At 42.9% G+C, this 26,908-nt stretch overlaps 1 protein-coding gene across 6 annotated transcripts in view; it reads right to left on the reverse strand.

Annotated features, from left to right (window-relative positions):
• Sardh (Sarcosine dehydrogenase) overlaps nt 1-26,908 on the reverse strand; it is a 156,922-nt gene that overhangs the window by 64,619 nt on the left and 65,395 nt on the right. For all 6 annotated transcript variants that reach the window (XM_070539006.1, XM_070538997.1, XM_070538999.1 and 3 more), the window contains exons 15-17: nt 22,528-22,675; nt 9,733-9,826; nt 5,994-6,156 (exon numbers count right to left, since the gene is read on the reverse strand). In XM_070539006.1, coding sequence (XP_070395107.1) covers nt 5,994-6,156; nt 9,733-9,826; nt 22,528-22,675 — 405 coding nt within the window. The remainder of the gene's footprint in view (nt 1-5,993; nt 6,157-9,732; nt 9,827-22,527; nt 22,676-26,908) is intronic.

The following is a 26,908-nucleotide window of genomic DNA, read 5'->3' on the forward strand; positions in this document are numbered from 1 at the left end:
TGAAACTTTTCCGACTGGTGTCCTACTCCACTTTATGGCTGGCACATAGCCTTTGAACATATCCTTCAAACACCTGCCTCAGACAAGCAAATACAGGATGGTACACGCCTTCAGGCAGACCAAGGGCCTGCTCAAGGTAATAGTGGTATTATTATGCCCCAAGCATGCGAAACTTAACAGAGAATAATGGAACCATCCCCTAAAAAATCCTGGCTACGCGCCTGTTCTCAGTCACTCCACCGATATCACAGCAAAGAACAGTATGCTTGGACAATGTTGTGCCTGGCCTCAAGAGAACTCTATAATATGAGTGGCTGCTGCCATGCTCTGCAGCTTATTTATATACCAGCGCCAAGGTGAAAGAATACAAATGAAGCTAATTTGCAATAAGTGAAAGGTACAACAAAGGAAAGAGGAGTAAGAATCGTGACTCTCCACTTCACCACTACCAAAAAGCACTACCCACACAGATGAAGACAACTTGTGCCAGAGACATCATTGACTAAAGTGTTTACAGCATAAGCTGTTACGGGCTCATTTCAATAGCCGTTTCTGCTGGCGATGTTGTCCACTACTGCCGCTTGTGTCTGTCACAGCTATCGGCATGAATGAGAAAAAAAAACATGCCCAGTTCCTACCGGGATCGAACGTGGGCCCACTGCGCGGGGGCCAGCTACTCTACCACTGAGTCATGCCTGCGCTTGCCAGCTTGCAGCAGAAATATGCCCTATAGACGCATCCTAGCGTGCAAGAAGACGTGCGATGTCACATGTGTGTCACATGGCGTCTATATGTGCACCCTTTGCATTGCAGTTGTACATTATTACACCAGGTGGCACGCCATGTAGCAGTTGCATAGGTAGTGGTACAAGGTAGACAGGGAAATCTTGAGGAAGAAAGAGATGATTATGGAGATGTATAAAATTCACTGACGATTACGATACTCCCTAATGCGAAATTTCACCATAGCTCTATATGTGTTTTCATTTCGCATGTCAATAGTTTCTAATACGATTATATAAGCACATGGTTTATATCGGGAAGAGAATGCTGAGAGTTGCGTAGCTGGCGCAGACAATCTGTCTCATGTGGCATATTGCAAATGGAGCGAAGTGTGACGCGACTGCCTTGCCAATCAGGAGATCGTGAGAGGCAGTGTGTGGGTGACGTGTGGGCACGATTCACAGCAGCCGCTGCAGACAGACATCTGCCCATGTAGTGCTTTGTTTCCACACTGTTAGATATGGACCATTAATTAGCATCGGTCAAGTTCTCCGAACGGAACCACTCACCGTTGCATTTCAGTTATGGTGAGCACCAGGTGCGTGTTGACCATGCTACCAGACCCACCAGACAGGTTCGCTATCCCGCTCTTGTGTACCGCCCCCTGAGTGACGTTTCCTGAAATAGCAACTGGAAGCCAGCACGGTTCGAGGTAGTTGACCCTGCAGCACTGGAAGGTCGTTCAAGGATAACCCGTCCCCTCCAGCTGAGCGTCTTCTACCGAGGAGGAAACGCCGGACGGAGGCAGCCATAGAAGAATACAGCCCATAGAGTGTCCCCATTCGCCAAACATGACTCCACTTGCACGAGCCCTACGACTGGATGAACATGACACCTGCACGAGCTTGACGATTGGATGAAAATGACTTGATCTAGACAGACTGAAGGAGTTATAAGCCAGAGAACCATCGGGAAGAGAGAGACATTCATCTTGCCGCAGGCTACGGCGTACGATTTACTGCCGGCCATCGGTGACTCCTTACTGTTATTTTACCTGTTTCCAGTCCTGTACATAATGGAAATAAACCTTCTATTCTCAAAGTCCACCTCAACGTCAACCAACTCCTGCACTCAATAGCAAGATCCAAATAATACAGACGACGCGTGCTACTCTGGCGCCATATCGTAGCCATCGTCGCTGCACAGCCCGTCTTGTGTGGCACTACGCTTTTCTTCTTGCACTTTCGTTCCACAAATGATGAGAGCAGCTCTTTGTCGCAGGGTGATCGCACCACCAGTGTCAGTGGTGACACCACCCAAGGGAGCGTCGCATCGAGCCTTCGCCATCGCCCATTGCAGGAGCAGTGATCCCTGCCACACACGCTGGTACCGCAGAGTGACCTCAGCAGCTGATGCCACTGACGAGCATAGCCTTCCCCACCTCACGCCACCCTGGCCCCCTTTGGAAGCACAGATGAGATCGCCCACGTGGCTGCGGATCCTTTGGCCACCGGCAACTTAGCGCATGTGCAGGCCGTCTCCCGTCCGCTCTTCCTCCACTTTCCACCTCATGTTTTCACTATAGCCTCCTCCTCTGCTTTCCTCCTTGTGCTCTCTTTCATCTCCCGCTGCTCTCCACGTTCGCTGCTTTCACCTTTTGCAGTGCTCGTTCGCTCGGTTACAAGGTACAACGCCAAGGCATGCCAAAGATTAACGAAGGAAGAGCTGCACTCTAAAAAAGTTGCAATAATGAAAAACACGCATGGCATACCTGATTAAATCAAGCAGGCTAGGTGACTGTTTGTAACTGCCCCATTTCAAAAGGTATTAGGTCATTAGGTTATTATGTCAAAAGGTCATTAGCATCGTATTGTGCCACTTGCGATGTGAGATGAGCACCAGGTAGCATTGATAGGTGCACACTTTATATTCCAGTTGCATATTATTATACCAGGTGGCACGCCATGTAGCTGTTGCATAGGTAGTGGCACATGGTAGATAGAGAAGGTTTGAGCAAAAAAAATATTGAGGATATGTATACAAAAATGATAGGATGAAAAACATGTATAGGATACCTGACTAAATTAAACAGGCTAGGTAACTGCTTGTCACCATCCCATTACAAAGAGAATGCCAATAAATCATCATCATTAGCATTGTATCGAGCCATTTGTCACGCAATGTGACATGCGTGCCGTGCCACATAGCGTTGATACATGCAAACTTTGCATTGCAGTTGCATTGTATCCCACAAAGTGTCCCAACATGTAGTTGGATCTGCTCAACTCAAACAAGCTAGGTGACTATTTGTCACCACCCTGTTTCAAAAGGGATGCCACTAAATCATCATGATCTTTAACAACAGCATGGTATCATGGCACGGGTTAAGGGACGCGACATATGCTCTGCATAGTTTGGATACCTGTGTTTGCTCTTCAGTACACATTATTTCTCTTCCTCGCAAGGTACGAACCGCTGCTGAAGAAGTGAGTCGTGGAGCTACGTGCGCGGCTGCAACCAGGCAACGTCGAGCTCAACAGACCGCTGTGCAAAAAGCAGCACAAGCTACAGCTCGCCGTCAATGCCAGGTGAATAGTTCAGATCGTTGTCCTAAAAGACACTGCAGAGAGACTTCGCCGCAAAGACCCTCTAGTGCTTGCTGCCAAAAATAGAGCTCCTATGGAGTCACTCCTCCAGCTTCACTGTGACTGTGCTGTGTACAGTCCTGTGACTTTTTTGTCTTTTCTTCCTTGAAAGATCGCACACGCATATCTGCAAATGTTTGCTCCAACCGTTATTACGTGAAACAGTGCAAGAGTTCCTGTGCATAATATTGCAGTGACTAACATGTCACTGCTACACATTATGGGGCAAAGTTACGACTCCTTCTTTTTCAGGTCTTTTTTTCTTCACTCTTTCTAATTCTTTCTCCTCTCAATCATAAGCAAAATACTACATATCTGAACAGTGGTATGACCACAGTACATTTCCGCACATGACTGTGATGAGGCCATCAAGAGTGTGTTCAAAAATAGCAAACTATAGATGTTTATATAACTCGCAAGCACCAAATGTATTATACTGCAGGGCAAACTTTCACACACATAAAAAAGAAAAGAAGAAAGCAGGAATAAAATGCCTAATGGTTTCTTCTTCAACCGTAAATTTAGCACTTGGCTGGAGAGTTAAGGTGTTTGAAAAATGACACCAATGATTCCCACCTAAATGCTTGTTTAAGTTCTGTAGCAAGAGCCATTGTGGTCACTCAAAGATATCCAAAGTCATGTAGTCAAGAGCTTCTAACACAGGGTCAAACACATTATCAAGATTGAGGCATATGTGGTGGTGCCAAATTCTCGCATGCATCTCGATTGAAGATGAGATATGTATTGCTGAAACAAACTTGGATGGTGGCTGAGGCCATCTAGTGGAAATGTTGTTTTAAGAACCAAGAGGGAACCTTGCTGACAGTTCTTTGTAGCAGTGCGTGGTAAAATCTACAGGCAATGATGGAAACATTAACAATGACTTCACATAAAACGAGTCCATGATGTGTTTCTTCAGCCTCGACAAAAATATTTTTCAATATTCCTCAGATTCCAATAGGCAGTAATATTTCTGCTTAACAGATCGAAGTCTTGATTCAAGAGTTAAATTAGTTGCAGTGTAGTAAGTGCTTACATGTAGATATCTGTCAGAGATATAAGTTTATTCACAAAGACGATGTAGTCAGAATTAAATATGATTGCTGTAACCAACACTGTTTTATCTAAACTAATAATACACACTTTCACCATACAATGGAAGTACACAATGCCCATTATTACATGTGGATTGAATTGTACCCAAGATTGCTGCGCCACCTTTATTTTTGTATTCGAGGCACAACCCTTGTTTTTTCACCTCTCTGATGAACAAGAAACTATCAAGAATGGTGTTCCACTTCAGGACCTGTGCCAGCATCATCGCTATGAGACTTTTTTCAGGGAACTGCTACAAACAGGCTGCATTCCGCAAGGGCAGATTAGTCTGCAAAGCCCGGCACTAAGACTGTGGTGTCAAGGTGATTCTCAAAGCCTCCATGATAGCTTCCTGGAAGCTTCACTAGAAAAAATGAGCCTTGAAAAGTCCATTCATTTTATACACACATAGAAGGGAAGAGTCAGCTATTCTGATTGTTGCAGGAAGAGCAACCTGCTGTCTGCAGTAGCTTTTCACCAGGCCACTCAGGAGTGATAAGAATGCTTGTAAAAGCGTCTCCCCGTTTCGGTGAACTTGCTGCACTGCGAACTGCCCCTTACACACTGGGACAGCGAGCCTAGCTTCCCCACTGTCCCTCACCATCCGCATGTCCTCACCATCTCGCATGCCGAGACATAGCATGTGGTGCTATACAGCCTCTCCCAGCTCAAATGCTGAGTCAGCGACGGTGTGGAATAGTAGGCAGTGTCCTATGACAACTACAAGATCCCTTTGATTGGCTTTACATCATGTCACAAGGTTCCCTGGTCTAGAAGCCTAGGGAAGGCCAATGCCTTAACATAAGGAATAGTATCAACAATCTTCAGAGTGCTCGTCAACATTTGAAGATATGTAAAACAAAAATGCTGCTTTTCATTTTCCATCAGGCCTCTACTCCTGACTTCGGCTCTCACCTCAGCATGAAGAAGCAGACGATGGTGTGAGCTTGATAAGCTTTTGACAGTGTATCAAGCTCTCAAAGCATATCAAGCTCTCAACACAACACATAAGAGTTTCAAACTGTCAATTTTTCCTCTTAATCTTTTTAACCTTAATCCTTAATCTTGCTATGAAGGGAAAGCTACGGAGCCAAAGCGCGCACAAGTGAGAGTGCATCTGAAAAAGTCCCACGTTTTAATGCACATTAGTTTAGGCTGAGGAAGAGAAAACATAAGCACCTCACTAGCAACAGCTAAATAAGACAAACACACTGTTGAGTGTAAAGGTTTCCTTATTTTGCAGCTTTTCCCTTCCACATCTGAGGAAATGCGAAACCATCGCACGTGGAAGCTGCATTGATTCAGCGTCTGTTCCGAGCAACCAAAGGCACTGTCAAACGCTGCTGGAGTACTTGGCGCGGTAACACGTGCAGCAGCCATTAGCCCGTAGCTTTCCCTTCATAGCCACAGAAAGTTGTCCGCGAGTATAGCAAGTGATTTCTGCTACAATAACTACAAGTGCCGCTATCAGTTAACAGTTACGCATAACAGTTAAACAGAAACCACGAGAGGCAAAGTTACAGCTCTTACCTTTCTCCATGCTTAACGAGTCAATGGCTCGGTACCCAGCATTCACAAGGCCAAAAGCCTTGCCTGCTTGGACAATGGCTGTATAAACAGGAACACATGATGCTGATGGAATATGCAGCTCCCAACCCATTTCACCCACAAATGTCAAACGTATGGCTCGGACCTGAAATATACAAAGTGAGCTCGATGTAAATTTATGGTATATTTTATTTAAAACAGAAACAATCTTCAAAAATGCCACACTTATTAAGCCTCCATTTCATATTTTGTGTCAATGACAGCATCCATGACAGACAGCACAAATGGAAAAGATGAATGAAAAAGTGTAGTCTGTCATGAATATTCACATCTGCTGAAATATGACATCTGCTACAACAAATCAAACAAAAACATGTCCTTTTTTTTTTCTCTCTCTCTTTTGGGAACTTCCAGCACTATAAATTTTAAAGAATGACAGAGAAAGAAAGCTACTTATATAGGTGACAATAGTTTCTTTTATTGGTTAACATATGATCTCCATTGAACTAGCCTTTACCACGTAATCCTCTTCATTTAATTGAGTTTTCACATACGTACCCTGTTCTTTCATCTCTAAACACAATAGTTTTGATGCACATTGGCTGAATGAGAAAGACAAGGACTGGCTTACTTATCTGAGCTGAATTACAAGGGCTGCATAAAAGCAATGCAAAAGTGGGCACAATTTTTTATTAATTGACAGAACATTGGAACTCCACACATAGCTAGAGCATCATTTCCTCTGTATAGTGATACTACCATACTTCGCAATGCACGAAGGTAATTCAGTCTCCCCATTGTCAAACACAGCTGCCGAAACCAGGTTTAAGGAAGCTTAAGAAGAAGCAAATGTGTATACCAAGCAAGCTTGCTTTTATAAGTAGGGTCATTTGAAGCAGTTATAAAATAAGAACTTGAATAATGTTCCAAGATATTTTTTTCAAACTTGCAGAGTGTTGGAACACAGCAATGAGACATTTAAACCGACTTCTTATTTCAATCAACTTTACAGCAATCACAGGTTGACTATGTACAACAGCAACAGCAGCAGCAAGCTCAACATGTCAGTCAAACAAACTACAGTGTACATGAATACTGATTGATTGATTAATTGATTGATTGATTGATTGATTGATTGATTGATTGATTGATTGATTGATTGATCGATCGATCGATCGATTGATTGGAGTTTAACAAACCAAAGTGACACACTGGCTTTGAAAGATGTCATAGCAGGTGGCTCTAAATTAACTAGGACCACCTGACGTTCTTCAATGTGCACCCAGTGCACAGTACACAAATGTTTTTACAATCTGTCCCCATTAGAATGTGACCACTGTGGCTGGGAATTGGACCCACAACCTTGTGTTCAACAGCACAACACCATAGCCAATGCCACCGTGGCCACCGCGGCTGGTTGCTATAATATTTCCTGCACTATAGTACAAACCTACCGAGCTGTTTTAAAAACTTGTAGCCCACGTCAAACAACCTTCATGGAGCGATTATGCACATATCACAGCAGTGGAACCTCCCAGCTGACATCACATGTGCAACGGCACTACCCAACTTACCAAGGCTAATAATGAAGTTTGAGATATGTGGTGACTCTATGCTAGGTACAGTGCTGTATAGCCCCATAAATGTCACCTGGATTTACTATGAAATGTGCACATTTCAGTTAATTTTGTTTGTGAAATCCCAAAAATGTGTTGAAGCAAAATAAATTTTATGATTCAAACATATGAGCCTTAAGTAACTAAGGTGACACCAAACAGTTTAAAAATGTACCCTTTGACAAAGATCAGAGATGACATGACATTTGGACATTGATCTTGTAACAGGTTCAATATTCGATCATTTTGAAGAACCTCCTTGATAAAGTGTGGCAAACATTTCACCAAGAGGAATGCAACATTGCGTAGAGTAGTCAGTGATCAAAGCAAAAAATACTTTCTAAAAAATGATATGTTTATACAAATGCTTAGGCTGTGAATGAGGGTAGAAAATAAAAAAGTTTGTTCACAGAATGATTTTTTCGCACTGTGTGACGAATGATTTTGCAATCAGCTGCACGCACTGACATATCAAAATCATGGCTGAAGGTGGGCATAACAGCTTCAGAAAGGTTGGTGTTGAAACTTCAAAGAGAGGATGGTGACACACACTTTTCTAGTAATGGTAAGATCAACAAAAGCCTCCAACACCATGGTAAATGTGTGTTCTCATATGGGTGCAATCGTCCTGTGAAGTAATTAAACAAGTCATACGAAAACCAGAAAAAGGAAAGAGAAAAATACATTGCCCAAATAAATCCTGGAAACAAGAAAATACTTCCCATGTTCTTTTGCAGCTATTCACTCATAACTACTCTGCGGTATCATGAGAAGAAAGGGGATTAACCAAGGGTCTCGAATAACGAGGGTCTCGAATCCGGCAACATTGATGCCTTCAGGTAGCATGTGTGGGTTTATTGGCAGCTGCCTTCAACCAAAAAGGACGTTCCACGTCCGCTGCCAAGGTCTGTGAGTGGTGGCGCTGGCTAACACTACCAGGGTTCTACTAAGACACATAAATACCCAAGAAAGTGGATGGAGAAACGGCGCCGTGGTAGCTCAATTGGTAGAGCATTGCATGCAAAATGCGAAGGTAGTGGGGTTTGGTTCCCACCTGCGGCAAGTTGTTTTTTCATCCATTTTAATTTCCATTGATTTATCGTTTCTTTACTTCATTTATTAAGCACAAGTAATTTCCCCTATGTTGTCCTTTGTGTCAGTGTTTGTTGGCTTCTTATGATATGACTTTGGTATCATGTTTTTTAAAGGGGCCATGACACGGTCGTTCAACTATTCTCAGTTTATTATTGCAATTGAAAGAAAAAGAGGTCAATATAGTTACACACACAATAAACTATGCCCTCGGCAAACATTTTAACTTGAAATTTAAATTTGAAATTGCTGCCTCTAAGCACCTCCCCCCTGACATGGCAACTGCTTTTTTGGCATGGATTGTGTGACGTCAAGAAGTCCGGGGCCACAACTCCGTCATGTGCTCCAAAACAGTTCAAAACCACATCAGACATCTTGCTCCGTATGGTCTGGGACCCAGTGGTAGAGCAAGGGCATCACCATTGAATTGTGGTCACAATTCTTCCACTCGTGCAACAAAAGCACAAACCAGAAAACATCTGTAGAAACTGTCTTGGGCTGACTACCCAGGAAAACATGCATAACTGAAGCAATGCATGGTGACCAGGATACATTTCCAACTCCTGCATTCACTTTTGATGCCTGCACTGAACAAAGGCATGGCCTCCGAGATAGATTTTCGTTAGGCTGAGGGAGCCATTGCTGGGAGGTGTGATTTAAGCTAGCGTTGCTAGACTGCAGCACGGCTAGAGACCGTATTATGGCTCAACTGCAATATAAAAAAAATTCAAACACAAGTTTTCTACTACAGCGAATGTGCCCAAATTTTGTCAACTTGCTGTGGGACATGTACAGTTCAACATGCAATGCCATATACAAGCTCAAAAATTTTGTGCCATGGCTCCTTCGAGTTTTCAAAATGCCTCAATGCAATGAGCCTGAGTGTCCTTAATAAGATACAACAATTGGATGCTAAAAAGGGAACAGATGGCAGTTTATCTAAGTTCTAATACCACTGTAACCAACTAATTTAGCTGTTAATTAAATAATGTGACAAGACCAAATGTTCTTACCTTGTGCCCAGCAAAATTGATGACGTTGTTCGTGGAGAAGGGAAAAGAAGTGTTTGAAAGATCTGTGTCAGTGAGTGGTTGCAAGATTTCACGGCTGAAAGACATGCAAAAGAAGCAAAGAAAATGCACATACACATCAACTGCATGTAAAATTCCTTCTGTAAGAAACAATATATCGGTGAAATGGGTCAATTAATGAACATAAGGTTAAACGGACATTGTGCAGACACAGCTAAAAAGCTTCCCATAGCCGTTGCCAAGCATTTCAACCAACCAGGTTATAACTATGATGAACTTAAACTCTACATCATATAGTCAAATTTCTGTTCTGTGCAAGACAGAAAATACAGAGAATCATACCTCATCCATTAGTTCAAGACATTGCCACCAATAGGCATAAACGTTTCAAAGGGACCTTTAGAATCTATTCACTATGGCAAATTTCAAGCTATAGGCAACAGCACTTTTCACTAGGTTGCTTAGTGTTTTGTTCTTTTTTTCTTCTTTCCTCCCTTTCTTTTGTTCTTTTATTTATACTATATTTATTCTATTTTATTATTTTTTCCACGAGCACCATTTTCTGCCACTTTTTTTTTTTACTCTCTCTCACACAGGGACAATATATATATATATATATATGCACCTATATGCAGATCCTATATGCAGATAATCCCCCCCCCCTCGCTATCGCCCAGGCCCCTTCCATGAAAAAAGGAACCTACATTGACACATCAACCAGCTGATACATGGTGCTATTTCACATTCCTCCACCAACATTGAATAGCACACCTTTCTTTCAATTCTACGCCCTTGCTGCTAACACATCCTCAGTCATTGCCTCGCCCACCCGCCCTACCCCCTTTACGGACGGACGGACGGAAAAAACTTTAATGGAAAAAGGACCTGCAAGGTTGCCAGCCCAGGCTCAGGCCACCCGGGCATTGTGTGCGGTGAGGCATAGCCTTTCCACCGCTGCCCGGGCCCGCTGGATAGCCCATAATTGGTCGTGTAGTTCTGAGCTAGTCAGAGCGCTTAGCCATCGCTCCTCGAGAAGGTCCGGTTCTATCTTGTCCTCTACGTATACTGAACCGATCTGTGTGCACTTCCACAAGATGTGTGCCCCCTTTACCCTTTAGCAGAATCCTACGTATGTATACTGTGCCCCTTTACCCTTTAGCAGAATCCTACGTATGTATACTGTGCCAATGAAAGCATATGTGGCCTTGAAAAAGACAAGTCCACTTGTCGAAACGTTTGCTCCCACTTTTACCTTGTTCTCATTTTGCTCTTCATATAGTGCAGCCACATCATTTTGGTGAGGACTTAACTTTTGTGATTTTTGTAAACGGGCCTGCAGTTTCAAAAATGTGGATCAAACAAATAGTTCACGGGGCCAAATGTTTCAGCAGTGCAGCTGCATGGCCGTCTCATGACATTTAGTGATAATTATTCTGAAATTTCAGCACAATAAAAAATCTTAAAAAACAAGCTTGCAAAAAGAAATTACTTACATTAATACAGAGACAATTAATAGACGTAGACGATTATAAACTTTTTCGAATACATATCAAATACAAATGGTAAGTATCGAATATTGAGTAGTCAAAGGCTGGCACGTGTACCTATAGTGGGAACATTTATTATGACATAACTAAGTACAACACTTGTACTCACAGTGAAAAAAGAAAGAGTTAATTGTCACATACAAAGGATCAGTTGTAAACACAAGGACACTAATTGTTATTATAGAAGTACTGCGCAAATAGCCTCTCAATATCTTTAGAGCTTGGTTGCAAATACGCTTTCCAAGAATGAAATATTGCTGTATGACTTTCTAGAACACTTACAAAGAAGATGCTAATAAATGGTTGTTGAAAAAAAAGTCAGAAGTAGGGTGAAAAGGAAAGAAAAAGCTGCTGAAGGACTTGTGTGCTGTGTGCAAAAGGGCCTTTTGCAAGGAAAACATCACTGACTGTAGCACGTAAGATAAAACTGCAACATGGCATAAGTGTAAAAAACACCAAATGGTGTTTACAAGCAAAAAATCACAAGCAAAAAATCACAGATTATCATACAGGCTTCCGCCATGGAATTGAAAACGAAGCTTGCTTTATCCGTTTGTTTTTTGCATTGCTTCGAAAACTTTTGTCGTTGTTTCACTTCGGATAATTTGCGATACATTGTTTAGCAGACAGAACAATAACCTGATTTCAACATTCGGTTGTTGCAAAATATTTTACTTGTTTCAATAGCCAAAAATAAAGAATAGATAATTTTTTAATATGAATGTGATCATTTTGTGTGGACTATTCAATTCATATTCAAAGCTTCGAATATTCACCTGCCCCTAATAAATAAACATGCTATGAAGAGCCAGGAAACCTTTTCTGTCAACATGTGTGAGCTTTAATATCATTTAATTAATTTATAAGGTGACTACTAAACAAAAATAACATATAATGCAGCAGGTATGCAGGGTGCCTTGTAAAACTTGTGCACAGCTGTGTTCTTCATATACAAAAACATATTGCATGTGTTGTTCATATTAGTGATATTCTGGACGCAGGTGCATTTCTACAGTAAAACATTGTTGAATCGTATCCTCTTAAACAGTAGTTTCGTTTTAAACGTAGTAAAGTCAAATCCCCGACTCAGCAGCCATTGAACATAATGCGTTTTGTATCTGCGTAAACCATACCAGCTTATTTGCGTACGTGTCGGTCAACATGTAGCGTTTCCATTTTTCGTCGCGCAATCACGGCGGTGCATCGTCCCCATCGGGCGGCCTGTCAGAACAACAAGCCTCAGAGATCGCAACAACGGCCTCCAAGCGCCCTGTGCGTTTGCGCATGAAGCCACATCAACATCATTTGGGCGTCAAGAACTTGCGTGATACCGAAGCTCGGATAAAAAACACCAGGTGCTCAGCTTAAAAGAAAAATTGGACATTGTTCATGCTGTTGAACATGGCACGAAGAAGTCGGCGCTGCCACGCAACAGAGATCTACCGTTGACTACGGCGTGTGGCATTTTGAATGCAAACAGGTTGCTTGGCAATGCTACTGCGACCGCGAAAAGATGTTGGCTATGAGGCTGGACTTTTTGCCATCGTTGCCTCTGTTGCCGAAATGTCACCTAACGACAGTGATGAGGACACGGAAAGCGACAGCACAGGCGATTCAGGCCCAACAGTGGCAGAGAAGCTGCGTGTTATGTCAGCCTCATGAATAAAATCGTTGTCACGAGAACAGCACCCCGCAATGAAAAAGGCGTCCAGCGACTTCTGCAGTGCTACCGCACCTGTGCATCGAGAATATGCAACGCCAACGAGGAATCTGCCATGCGAGTGTTTGCCAAGAAGAGGGGCTGACTGAAAAGCTGGCTCGCAGCTTCAGTAAGTTTGAGGCTGCTGTCCTCGCTGCTAGGCTGCCGCGGCATCAAACGAAAATAACAGACCTTTGTCACACAAAGCGAATAAATTATTGCATGTTTTTGCCCTCTCACTGCTCTCTCTCTAAGTTCCGTTTTTGAGAGGTAAGTGGACGATCTCACACTATTTCATTTAAGCAGTACTACTGTTTAGTACATACTTTTTCCAAGCTCTGGCCAACTATGGTTTAACAAGGTTTCACTGTATTTGTAATAATATGTTAATTAGCAAACTTATACAAGTAAAAGTCAAATTTCTTTCCCAAAACCACCAGCCTGAGAGAACATCTCACTTTCTTCTCAGAAGCATGCTCCGACTATAATGAGACATTATTTTCCCTCCAAATCTCACATTTCAATATGCAACATGCTCAACCACTAAACAACCAAGTTACGCAGAAAAGCCATAACTGAGGTTTCTTAGCGCATAAAAAGAAACAAGAGACAGAGGCAAGACGCGGACACACCTCTGCCTCTATCTCTCGTTCCTTTTTGTGCGCTAAAAACCTCAGTTATGGAATACCAACACGCCCTAACCTACGCTCTTTCAAGAAAAGCCACATTTTTCAGTTTCATACCTAGCAGGCAATGCTGCCAAAGCTAAGCAAGAAGGGTGGTCATAGATGTCTCGCTCTGTACATTTCACAGTGAAATTTTATTTCACTAGCAACGCTTTCTACAGAATAACTACTTCATATATTACAGCTACAACTAGTGGATTTAAGGGCATCATCAAATCATGTATCGTTTGTGGTGCTTGTATGCGACGCCCAATGTTTTGGTTGTGAGCACAAGCAGTGTGCTGTGGCCGCTGGACTCAAGAAAATGGTTCTTCACTACATTGGTGATAAATAGGTCCAGATCTGCGGTGCCTTCCATGTAATAATTACATCATGTTTTGCAAGGTTATGAGACTTACATCTGGCCTAACATGCACTTGATAGGGCAGCATATTAGCGTGGGATAACATACATATATGCATGCATGTGCAAGTGAACCATATCACGCCATCACCCTGTCCAACGTATGATAATCCGGGATAATGCCACGATACTATTTCAATTTTTTGTGTTTCTTCAGTGGTATGAGTGGTGCTTAGGCTGCATTATCACTGGGATCAGCCGGCCATGAATGGTCGATGAAAGGAAATAGAACTGTGCGAAAGGACTCCTTACATTATACTGGCCCTAATCCCTATACTCCATCTTTACATAGCCGACAATGCTATGAAAGCTAGAGAGTACAACAGGTCATCATGTAATTCGATGTAAGATTGAGTCTCACACTTTTATGTCTCAAAATATGATGCAACTAGTATTACATGGAAGGCACCACAGATCTGAACGTATTTACCACCAAACAAGCCGAGTTATATATTTATGTGGCCAGTACATATATATATATATATATATATATAATGAACAAGTAGAAAGGAAACCGAGGGGCCCAAATTTTATTCGTCAAATCATGAATACAGTAGAACCTAGTTGATACGTTATGGAAAAAAAACACGAGAAAAACATACCAATCGGGAAAACGTACGATCTGAAGTAAATAAAAAAATTTGGCAGACTCAACTATCATTGTGGCACGAGATGCATTTTGTTTTCTTATTGTGTGGTGTTTTAAGATGGCGACAGGAAACTGGAATGAAATCGAGCTGGTGGGCGACACCGGATGCCGCCAAAGCGAAACATGACGCCCACATGGCACCACCTGCCGTAGGGAACGGCGGCGCGTTTGGATTATCGCTCACTAAAAGTGTGCAGTATGCTGTCAATGGCACGGCGCACCGCACACTGTAAAACAGAGAGGTGAAGATGCTTATGGCAATAGGTTTGGTGGCAATAGCCGTGGATGCAGGGTGCAATGATTGGGGTGGAGATTTGCTGGTACCGGAATAAGAAACTGGCATGCCATCATTTTCACGTGAGACGGCCAGCTATATACCATTCTTGATCGCGCACACCTTGCACTTTTTTCTTGTTCACATGGGATCTAGCAGCCAGAAAACGTATACGATCACAGTCTGCAGCAGGGAATGGTGGCATGTTTCGGTTACCGCCTATTAAAAGCATGCACTACGCCTCTGGCGGAACCACACATTGTGAAACAGATAGGAGAAGATGTTTATCGCAATATAATTGGCGGTGATAGCTGTGAATGCCGCATGCGACGACCCTGGAGATTTGCTGGTACCGAAATGAGAAACTCAGTGCGTGCCGGCGTTTTTATGCGAGATGGGTAAGTATTGCGGTGAAGCTGCCGTAGCAGGCAGCTATATACTGTTCTCGATCGCACCCGTCTCGCGCATTTTCTTGTTTACATTGGATTTAGTGGCCGGAAAACGTATCATAGGATCGCAGTTTGGCAACATACTGAACGTTGGTGCCGTAAAATTTTGTTTTCCGTAACTCTACTGGGTCATTTTTTGTGTTCTCAATTGCGAATGTTGGCATCAGGAAAACATATCAATGAGGCTCTACTCTGTCTGTATCTCTCTCTTTCTCTATGCGTGCGCATGTGTGTGTGAACGAGAAAAAAAGGAATCCGAGGGGGCTCGCTATTTATTAGTCATATCATAAGAAACCAACAGACAATGACACCAAGGACAGGTCAGGGGAAATTATCTGCAGTTCTTAATTGACTTAAAGAAGTCATAAATAAATGGAAATGAAAGTGGATGAAAAATCAACTGGCTGCAAATGGGATGCATATAGGTGGGATATATATATGAATGATATGTCAGCTTTATATGGTCATGATTGTATATTCTGCATTACAAGAATTCCAGAAAACAGCTATGCAACTTTGCTGCCAATAACACGTGCATTTGTGCATTAAGTTTTCAGAGAAGAATGTGGGAGAGATGAACTCCCTTCCTCTATTGTCAGGAGTGGGTTTCAGGCTTGCACCTCTGTTTTATTGTGATAGCAGTTATATGGACACTCCATGGGAATTTCTGCTGCCAGCGTCGACATCACGGTGATGTTCCGCATAAAGTCCAAGTGTGATAAAACTGCGGCTGCACGCCTTATGCTGTAGGTGTGAGGAAAAACATGCAAGGGTAAGCGGAGAAGGATGGTGGCTTTATCTTGTGTGCGTAATGTGGGAAGGGGGGAGATGTGTGTGTGTGCTAGGGAGGGAATAGGGAGATTCTCTTCTACTCTGGCTGTGCATGGCATGGCTGAGTGCAGCTGGGCATGCCCTATGTTATAGGTAATCTGTGGTGGGTCCACCTGATGGCTTTCTGTGTGCTGTGTTCTCACACGCTTAGTTCACATTGAAGTTAGAGGCAGCGTGAAGGGCAATTCGCTGACCACTGCTGCTGCTCTTCATCACACCAGTGTTCTGATAGAAAGTGTCCGAAATCATTGAGTGAGGTGTGTTCAGGTTTCCCTCCACGCGTGTGACACTATGCTTGTTAATTTAGTTAGTAGGCAAATGTTTACAGCGGTTTATAAGGCTAATAAAGCTACTAACCTTGCTTTTTATAGCTGTGTAATAATTTGCAAGTGCAATCAATGCTTTGCCTTTCAACGGAAACTGTGACAGTTTTCTTTACATTCTTGTACAAGTTGTGTTGTGACATCTGGCACATGAGAGGTATAAGCAGCAGAGATTTAACTGGAAGTTCCACAGCTGCGCAGGGAGGTACATTCCAAGTTCTGAAGGAGAGACCACATAATAAAAGACTGTTTCTGCTACGCCAACATATGGTTAGCTAGCACCTTCTTTCACAACTATTTTCGAGTAATGTTCCTCTTTCATTTTTACTGTTACTGCAGAGTTCCAATAAACAACAGGAAGGTTTAACAGCAGAGCAGTTTAGAAGGGAACAGAGGAAAAATATGAAGGAACTGCATAGTTATAACAAAACAGAAAGAAAGAAGATAAGTGTAAAACACAAGCAAGCAAAATAAGCTGGAGGGTAGGCACCTTCAACAAACGACATCAATGCACAGTTATGGTGATTCAGAAAGTCGACGAGATGTGCGTTATGCCTAGCTATCAAGGATAAGTTAGTAGCAGTGCGTAGATGTCAAACATAAAGAGATAGGCGGGTGGAGAGGGGGGCTCAGTGCCAATGGGGAAGGGGAGCAGGATAACGGGATCCTCCTCTTCTACTCTGGCCACAGCTGTGCATGGTACGGCTGAGCACAGCCGCACACACCCTAACTTGGAGCTAACTAGGCATGAGAACATATCGTAGACAAAGCCATCAGTAATTTAGGGTAACCAACCCGTGCTCCTGCCAATGAGATTATGTGAACTGATAAAGAAATTTCTGTTACAATAGAAAGTGCCAGACACATTCTTATACAACAATACATTAATTATTTATAATAATACTGAAGTAAGGTAACACCTAATACAGGTGCCACACAGTGCACTTTTGATCAGGTGAGAATTTCAATCTGGATCGGACTTATTCAGACCAATTTCAAAGAAGCAAAACTTTGAAGAATAAGTTGTGATTTTCACTAACAGTACTGAGAGTAAAAAAATATAAAATACTACACAAGATATGCACCTTGCTTCTCTTTTCCAACTTGTCTTAAATTAGAAAATGTGAACAAGTAATATGCAAATTTCATGGCCTAAATATTAGTCATAGTCACCCAGAGTCATATTAGTCACACATGCTATACAAGAAAGTCTTGGCCTCGTAAATGTGAAAATTAGTATGTATGTGCCTATTGTTCAAAACCCTGGCTCTTTTATTTCTGCAACCCGCCATGGTTGCTCAGTGGCTATGGTGTTGGGCTGCTGAGCATGAGGTCACGGGATCGAATCCCGGCTACGGCGGCCGCATTTCAATGGGGGCGAAATGCGAAAACACCGGTGTACTTAGATTTAGGTGAACGTTAAAAAACCCCGGGTGGTCGAAATTTCCGGAGTCCTCCATTACAGCATGCCTCATAATCAGAAAGTGTTTTTGGCACGTAAAACCCCATAATTGAATTGAATTTTATTTCTGCATTCTTTAGGCTCTCAAAACAATGGGTGTCAAGTTGGGGAAGGCTCGAGCCTTCTGTACAGTAATATACAGCCCCCATCCTGACTGTCTAGAGTGCAAGAGTGATTTACTTTCGAGACATTTGGCGCCACTGACTAGAGCAAGCTGAGTATGTGCTGCCAGGCGGGCAGGGATTTGCTACTCACGCTCAAAGCCATGCCCCTTGCACTGGCCCCCTGTTCTGATAATCTTGCCCGATGACAGGATGCACGAGCATGTTTTGTTGTTGTTGTTGCGTGATGAGCGGTTGTGTTGTAGTGCCCGGAAGTGAACTGATAAAGAATCATTCCTGCCACCTGGTGCCTATCCTGGCTCCCCATGTCATCAGGTAGAATAATCAGAAAAGGAGAGCTGCGCAAAGCACACGAATATGACAACCAATGGCAAAGCTTTGTTCACCTGGAAGTGCATACTCGGGAATGACTATCTCGTTCCAGCTTCCTCCGGCAGGCAGTACTAACGGTCTTGGACATGCATCGCTTCTGCGCTCTGAACAGCCGTGATGGGGCTGTACAGTGCTGCACACTATTGTACAGTAATAAATAAAGACTAAAGACTAAAGACTAAATAATAAATAATAATAAAGACTAAAGCTGCGAAGCAACTGACCACGGCGGCGGTCAGACCTGCGACGCAGCAGAGGGTGCTAAGAATCAGTGGCTCCGGACAGGCCGCCATTGGAATATGAACCTGGCAACGTTTAACGCTAGAACGTTATCTAGTGAGGCGAGTCTAGCAGTGCTATTGGAGGAATTAGAGGGCAGTAAATGGGATATAACAGGGCTCAGTGAAGTTAGGAGGCCAAAAGAAGCATATACAGTGCTAAAAAGCGGGCACGTCCTGTGCTACCGGGGCTTAGCGGAGAGAAGAGAACTAGGAGTCGGATTCCTGATTAATAAGAATATAGCTGGTAATATACAGGAATTCTATAGCATTAACAAGAGGGTGGCAGGTCTTGTTGTGAAACTTTATAAGAGGTACAAAATGAAGATTGTACAGGTCTACGCCCCTACATCCAGTCATGACGACCAGGAAGTCGAAAGCTTCTATGAAGACGTGGAATCGGCGATGGGTAGAGTGAAAACTAAATACACCATACTAATGGGCGACTTTAATGCCAAGGTAGGTAAGAAGCAGGCTGGAGACAAGGCAGTGGGGGAATATGGCATAGGAACTAGGAATAGCAGGGGAGAGTTATTAGTAGAGTTTGAGGAACAGAATAATATGAGAATAATGAATACCTTCTTCCGCAAGCGGGATAGCCGAAAGTGGACGTGGAGGAGCCCGAACGGCGAGAGTAGAAATGAAATAGACTTCATACTCTGCGCTAACCTTGGCATCATACAAGATGTGGACGTGCTCAGCAAGGTGCGCTGCAGTGGCCACAGGATGGTAAGAACTCGAATTAGCCTAGACCTGAGGAGGGAACGGAAGAAACTGGTACATAAGAAGCCGATTAATGAGTTAGCGGTAAGAGGGAAAATAGAGGAATTCCAGATCAAGCTACAGAACAGGTATTCGGCTTTAACTCAGGAAGAGGACCTTAGTGTTGAAACAATGAACGATAATCTTGTGGGCATCATTAAGGAGTGTGCAATGGAAGTCGGTGGTAACTACATTAGGCAGGATACCAGCAAACTATCGCAGGAGACGAAAGATCTGATCAAGAAACGCCAATGTTTGAAAGCATGTAACCCTACAGCTTGAATAGAACTGGCAGAACTTTCGAAGTTAATCAACAAGCGTAAGACAGCTGACATAAGGAAGTATAATATGGATAAAATTGAACATGCTCTCAGGAACGGAGGAAGCCTAAAAGCAGTGAAGAAAAAACTAGGAATTGGCAAGAATCAGATGTATGCGTTAAGAGACAAAGCCGGCAATATCATTACTAATATGGATGAGATAGTTCAAGTGGCTGAGGAGTTCTATAGAGATTTATACAGTACCAGTGGCATCCACGACGATAATGGAAGAGAGAATAGTCTAGAGGTATTTGAAATACCAAAGGTAACGCCGGAAGAAGTAAAGAAAGCCTTGGGAGATATGCAAAGGGGGAAGGCAGCTGGGGAGGATCAGGTAACAGCATATTTGTTGAAGGATGGTGGACAGATTGTTCTAGAGAAACTGGCCACCCTGTATACGCAATGCCTCATGACCTCGAGCGTACCGGAATCTTGGAAGAACGCTAACATCATCCTAATCCATAAGAAAGGGGACGCCAAAGACTTGAAAAATTATAGACCGATCAGCTTACTGTCCGTTGTCTACAAACTATTTACTAAGGTAATCGCAAATAGAATAAGGAACACCTTAGACTTCTGTCAAGCAAAGGACCAGGCAGGATTCCGTAAAGGCTACTCAAGAATAGATCACATTCACACTATCAATCAGGTGATAAAGAAATGTGCGGAATATAACCAACCCTTATATATAGCTTTCATTGATTACGAGAAAGCGTTTGATTCTGTCGAAACCTCAGCAGTCAAGGAGGCATTACGGAATCAGGGTGTAGATGAGCCGTATGTAAATATACTGAAAGATATCTATAGCGGCTCCACAGCCACCGTAGTCCTCCATAAAGCAAGCAACAAAATCCCAATAAAGAAAGGCGTCAGGCAGGGAGATACGATATCTCCAATGCTATTCACAGCGTGTTTACAGGAGTTATTCAGAGACCTGGATTGGGAAGAATTGGGGATAAAAGTCAATGGAGAATACCTTAGTAACTTGCGATTTGCTGATGATATTGCCTTGCTAAGTAACTCAGGGGACCAATTGCAATGCATGCTCACTGACCTGGAGAGGCAAAGCAGAAGAGTGGGTCTAAAAATTAATCTGCAGAAAACTAAAGTAATGCTTAATAGTCTCGGAAGAGAACAGCAATTTACAATAGGCAGCGAGGCACTGGAAGTCGTAAGGGAATACATCTACTTAGGGCAGGTAGTGACGGCGGATCCGGATCATGAGACGGAAATAATCAGAAGAATAAGAATGGGCTGGGGTGCGTTTGGCAGGCATTCTCAGATCATGAACAGCAGGTTGCCGTTATCCCTCAAGAGAAAAGTATATAATAGCTGTGTCTTACCAGTACTCACCTACGGGGCAGAAACCTGGAGGCTTACGAAAAGGGTTCTACTCAAATTGAGGACGACGCAACGAGCTATGGAAAGAAGAATGATAGGTGTAACGTTGAGGGATAAGAAAAGAGCAGATTGGGTGAGAGAACAAACGCGAGTTAATGACATCTTAGTTGAAATCAAGAAAAATAAATGGGCATGGGCAGGACATGTAATGAGGAGGGAAGATAACCGATGGTCATTAAGGGTTACGGAATGGATTCCAAGGGAAGGGAAGCGTAGCAGAGGGCGGCAGAAAGTTAGGTCGGCGGATGAGATTAGGAAGTTTGCAGGCACGGCATGGCCACAATTAGTACATGACTGGGGTTGTTGGAGAAGTATGGGAGAGGCCTTTGCCCTGCAGTGGGCGTAACCAGGCTGATGATGATGATGATGAAAGACTAAATAATGAGTAAAGAATAAAGACAGGCAGTGTTCAGAAAGCAAGAGATCAGAATGCTAGTCAAGCCCGTATGGAAAGTTGGTCTGAAATCAAGTGTGCTCTTGTGTGAGTGAACGCTCCACACAACAAGAAGGATTTCTTGTAAGTTGTACATATGCTGTTGAAATGCTAATGAGTAAAGGCAACCCACTGCAGGAAGCAATAAAATTGTATTTTATATCAGCTGAACACAATAATAATAACAACAAACACTCCTAAGCATGCACTTAGATGAAGTGTAAAATTAGACAACATGACAGAAGCTTCTGTCTCTTCACTGGTGCTGTCATTTCAAAATTACGTAGCCAAGTTGACCAAAGTTGAAATTTCGCATCATTTTATTGCGGAAGTGCTAGGAGCCCTGGAGACCAGTTTTGTCAATACCTCCTGTCGTAGTTCCTTTTTCTTTAAGGCTTCCCAATCCGCTAAAAATTGCCAAATCTTACCAAAAGTTAAAGTGCAGCCTTCATTCCATACAGTGAATGGCATTTCTTGTGGAATATTTCCCATGATAATGTTTAACAATCTTTAAAAAAGCTGTCAATCAAATTCATTCATTTTCTTGGGTCTGGTAAGGAAAGAGTTAATCCCTCTCAACAGAGCACTCAGCTTTGGTGGAGTGCTAGTAAACCAGCACAGATGTTCACCAAAAATTCTTACTTGTTAATTGTACAACAGATAAAAATATTTGGACATCAGGGCCCACAATATGGTACCTAAAACTGTCCTGTATTGAAGTGTGCTGCAAAGCGCAGTGTGCACACTATGGTAGGAAAGATGCAAACCTTTTTGGACCTTGTATGCTGAGCATCCCCATCGCTTCAGACTCATCCACAATAGAAACATTGAACTTGTGATCTTGTACAACAGAGCGAATGTGAGCAAGGCAGTGGTTAGCACTCGCTCCAGCAGCAGCCACATAAAATCCATCACCTTCAAATAAAAAAAAATATACGTAAAATTTTAAATTAACAGAGACAGTGTGCATGCTTTGAAATGTTATAAATGCTTCCAGGAGGTGACCAAGTGCCTCAAAACAACTTTTTCAAGGTGTGTAAAGAGACTAAACTGAATGATCTCACTGTTTGAATGCCCATGCAAAACAAATTTATTTTGGTGATTTGATATTTGTCATAGCCACTAAACGAAATATTATACATTTATGTTCAATCTCATATGAGAATGCAAAACCCACGATACGACACACAAAACACACCCTTGGCAGAAAGAGACCACCGACAACAAGGAGTGGATTCTACCAATGGGTGACCTGAAACAGGGGTATCCAAACTTTCTTGCCTTGGGAAACCCCACCTGCCTTCTCACAGTCGAGCATCGGAAAATGGAACTGTAAAATGTGCAGTTTCCTGCCAGCTCCAACTTCACTCACAACATGCCCTTGATGGTGAACCTAGCCCTTGATATGAATCATTAGTAAGGCAAGGTAGCTTGGATAACTGCCCTTGATGGCTCATGTTAGAAGCTGCAGTGGCAGCAGCATGCAACTTAACTCGTGCACTGACATGACAGCAGTGACTCAACCACAGTGACAATGATCTCATTTCATTTTATTGCAATAGCAATTATATGGACCCTCAAGGGAAATTTACACCCTTGGCATCGCCATGGTGTTCCACATAAAGTACAAGTGCAGTAAGACTACCCAAGCATCATATCCTGTGGGTGCGAGAGAAATCGTGTGAGGGTGAGCTGGGAAGGATGGTGGCTTGATGCATGCTGCCTTTTTGTGGCCAATGTTGGTGATCATGTGATCAAGTGCATGCAAGAGGAGTGAGCGTGTGGTAACGTCATCAAGCATGCACTGGGGGGGGGGGGGGGGGGGGGGCAAGTGAACATGCGCCTCTTCAAGTGAGGCTGTTGCACATGGTGTGGCTGAGCGTATGCGTGGCCCATGCGCCCTATTCTGGAGTTAATCTGCAGCAGGTGCAAACACTAGGTCGCTGAGATGGCTGGTGGCTTCGTTTGTGCTGTTTTCCCATGCGCCTAGAGTTGGAGGTCACGTAATTTCAAGTTTCGGAGACGCACTGAAGCAAGAGGTAGTACAACGGGGAATTCATTCACCACTGCTACCGCTCTTCATCACACCAGCACACTAACAGCGAGCGTTCACAGTCATTGAGTGAGATCTGTTCATGTTTGCTTGTGTGTGCATCGCACCACATGTTTGTTAATTTGATTAGTAAGCGAATGTTTGCTGCAATTTTACGGCCACTAAAACTACAAATCTTACTTTCTGTAGTTGTCTAATACTTTACTATCGCTATCAACACTTTGCCTTTTGGGCAAAACTGTTAATTTTTTGTCAATTACTAAGTACACAGGTTTTGTCCCATTTCACTATAGTAGCCAAAGATAGCAGCATATGCCTCTAATTTTTAAGGTTCATAATCCCACCTGGAACCACTACTTAGAAAGAAAAGTAGAATGCTTCAGGATATATTATTTTAAATGCCGTTGTTTCATGTGCCATGTTCAGTTACTTCTCTACATAACCTAACAAATATACAAATGGCGAGAAAACAAGTCAGTTTGTGAAGAGGCAAAAAAACTGCATATCTGCTACCTTTAGAGGGCACTATGAAGTTGCCAGTGTGTTGACTCAACCTGCACTCAGATGTGATCAGAGGAGCTGATGCTACCAACAAGAATGAACAGTCGCATGTCAGAGGAAGTGGGCAAAAAAAAAAAAAGCAAAGGTCTGTGGGACTGACGAGGTGTAACGTTCAAAAGCAGCACAGGGGCCATGAGAGTGGGAGGATCTGGATTATTTTCAACCACCTGGTGCTCTTAAATGTGCACCCAAACCTTAGTACACAAGTATTTTTGTAGGCTGAGCTCATCAGAATGCAGCTGCCACAATTTCGAAATGAACCTGCTGCCTCAGAATGTAGCGTAACATTCTAGCCACTGAGCCACCACAAGTATAGAAAACAGCTATTGGTAAAAGTGTGTCGACGAGCTGAGTGCAGCTTAAGATATGTAAAAGGTTAAAGAGGCCAACGTTGAAAGTCCAATTTTACCTCCCTTCCTAGTTTCAGCAGAAGGCAACCATCACGTGCCTTGTGTGCACTTAAGAATTTATCCTTCACACATTTATATGCTAATACCCAGCATGGCATAAGCAACACCTCAAAGACTCGACCAGTCATGCATACATTGCTGCACCTTTTTAGTTTATTTCTTATTATTGTGCAATTATGAACATCACATAAAGGAAACCAACCAATAATGGCTTTCACTTTAAGCACCTCAATGCAACAGGAGTAATGAAAGACGACAATTGAATTGAACATAGGGAGAGGTTCCAAGCACATTTCAGGGTCTCCAAAAATGTGTGCAAATAAATATAGACACTAAAAATGATAGGGACGTGAATGGCACAAGACACATTCAAGGAGGTAGGTAGCTGAGAGAGAGGACTATTTCAATGTAGACATGTCCTCTCACACCAAAGTGGATCTTGCCTTTTCTTTCTTGTGCTTTTTCAATGTCTACGTATAGGTTACTATGAAAAGCATCATCAATGTCAGTAAGAGACTATAAATGAGCCTCATGTGTTCATCATGTGCACCGAGACTGCCAGACTGTGCAAGAAGCGGCACACTGCATCTATCATGAGCTGCACCACTTTGGCAGCAAAAGGTTTTTGCTATGCAAAAAATTACTATGTAGGAAACAGAAAATAGCTTGCTTAGATTATGTTGCTACCACATGAGCAATGAAACATCAATTAAATGAACAATTCTTGGTTGGATGTTCACATAGAATTACCAATACAGAATAACTTTTTTCAATGGAACCAGGTTATTGCCAAACACAACACTCTTAGACATACTTCATTTTCACAGCTCTGCCAGGGAGGCAGCCAAAGTGGTTGTCATGTGAACTAGTGATGCTGCAATTACATCTTTCACCACTTTAGCCGCTTATAATTTCGCTTCTGCTTTCACTTCTGTATTCATTTCAGAGGTGCTGCTTCATCTGTCGCTACTGTCGTCATGGTGCTGTGTGATGTGTGGCAGTTTTTCTTGGGGAAAAGTTTTGCACAAAAGCATTTTGGCGTACCATAACAGGAAGAAGTTTCCTATGCAGTACTGCTTTGCCCATGTCTGCTTTAGCGGCCAGATTCATACCGATGCTGGTGCTCACTATTTATCGCATAGCGCAATGACCACAGAGAGTTTCATATATGGAAACACATGCTTTTCCAAAAGGAAGAATGCCTCACAGATAAGTCCGAAGTGTGTAAATGTCAGGTTGAGGGCAACGATCAATATTTTTAAACATTATTCTTGAAAAGATATATTGATTCTTCGTGGAAAATATGGTAGCTGGTTCTAGGCACTACTGACTCTGTTCAACAAGCTAGCGACCATGACTTTGCCTTCTGCACTCTGAAAGCTTTAATTTATTGAAGGTGACGCCACAGAGGAGTGATATGTGGATCATTCTACATGAGGTAACTCACAGGTGAGCCTCTTTTGAGTTATGGAAACTGTTGTTTTTGAAGAGTATCGCACCTAAATTGCTGCATGAAATGCTACAACAAAATCTACAAAAGGCGATTTCGACCGACTATTGACCCTTTTTGCAGAGCAGTTTGCTCTAGAGAAACAAGATGGTGCTTTAGGCAGCGTGCCACATGTGCCCTCAGCGACAGTGCACGAATACGAAGCCATTACCGCTTCCACCTTGATACTGTGCGATCAGCTGTCGGAAGTGCAACTGAGTTTTCACACACGCATTGCGCTCCAATCATGTTGGATTGAATCACGTGGATTGAAAACGTGTGCAGTAGTTGGCTGCAAAAATAGTGACTGGCATATTATAGAATGGAATGAATATGTGTGGCCAAGTTTGCGGACCACTGCTGCAACTGCCTGCACGTGTTACTGGCACTTCGCGATGTACGGCTTTCCTTGAGGATACAAAAATTTGCTCATCCGCCAGCGTTGTATCGCTATCCTTCAAATAATGTCCTCAGCTCAGGAACATTGGCAAGAGTGAGGGTCGTTAAACAATGACAAAGGGAGTCGCACTGCTTCTTGTCATAGTAACTTTCATGCACAGTATCTACACACATCCACCCCAACTGGCACGTAAACTTATGCCCACTCTATCGTCAACTTGTCGATAAGTGAATGG

This window comes from Dermacentor albipictus, chromosome 1 (assembly GCF_038994185.2).
Source record: "Dermacentor albipictus isolate Rhodes 1998 colony chromosome 1, USDA_Dalb.pri_finalv2, whole genome shotgun sequence".
NCBI lineage: Eukaryota > Metazoa > Arthropoda > Arachnida > Ixodida > Ixodidae > Dermacentor > Dermacentor albipictus.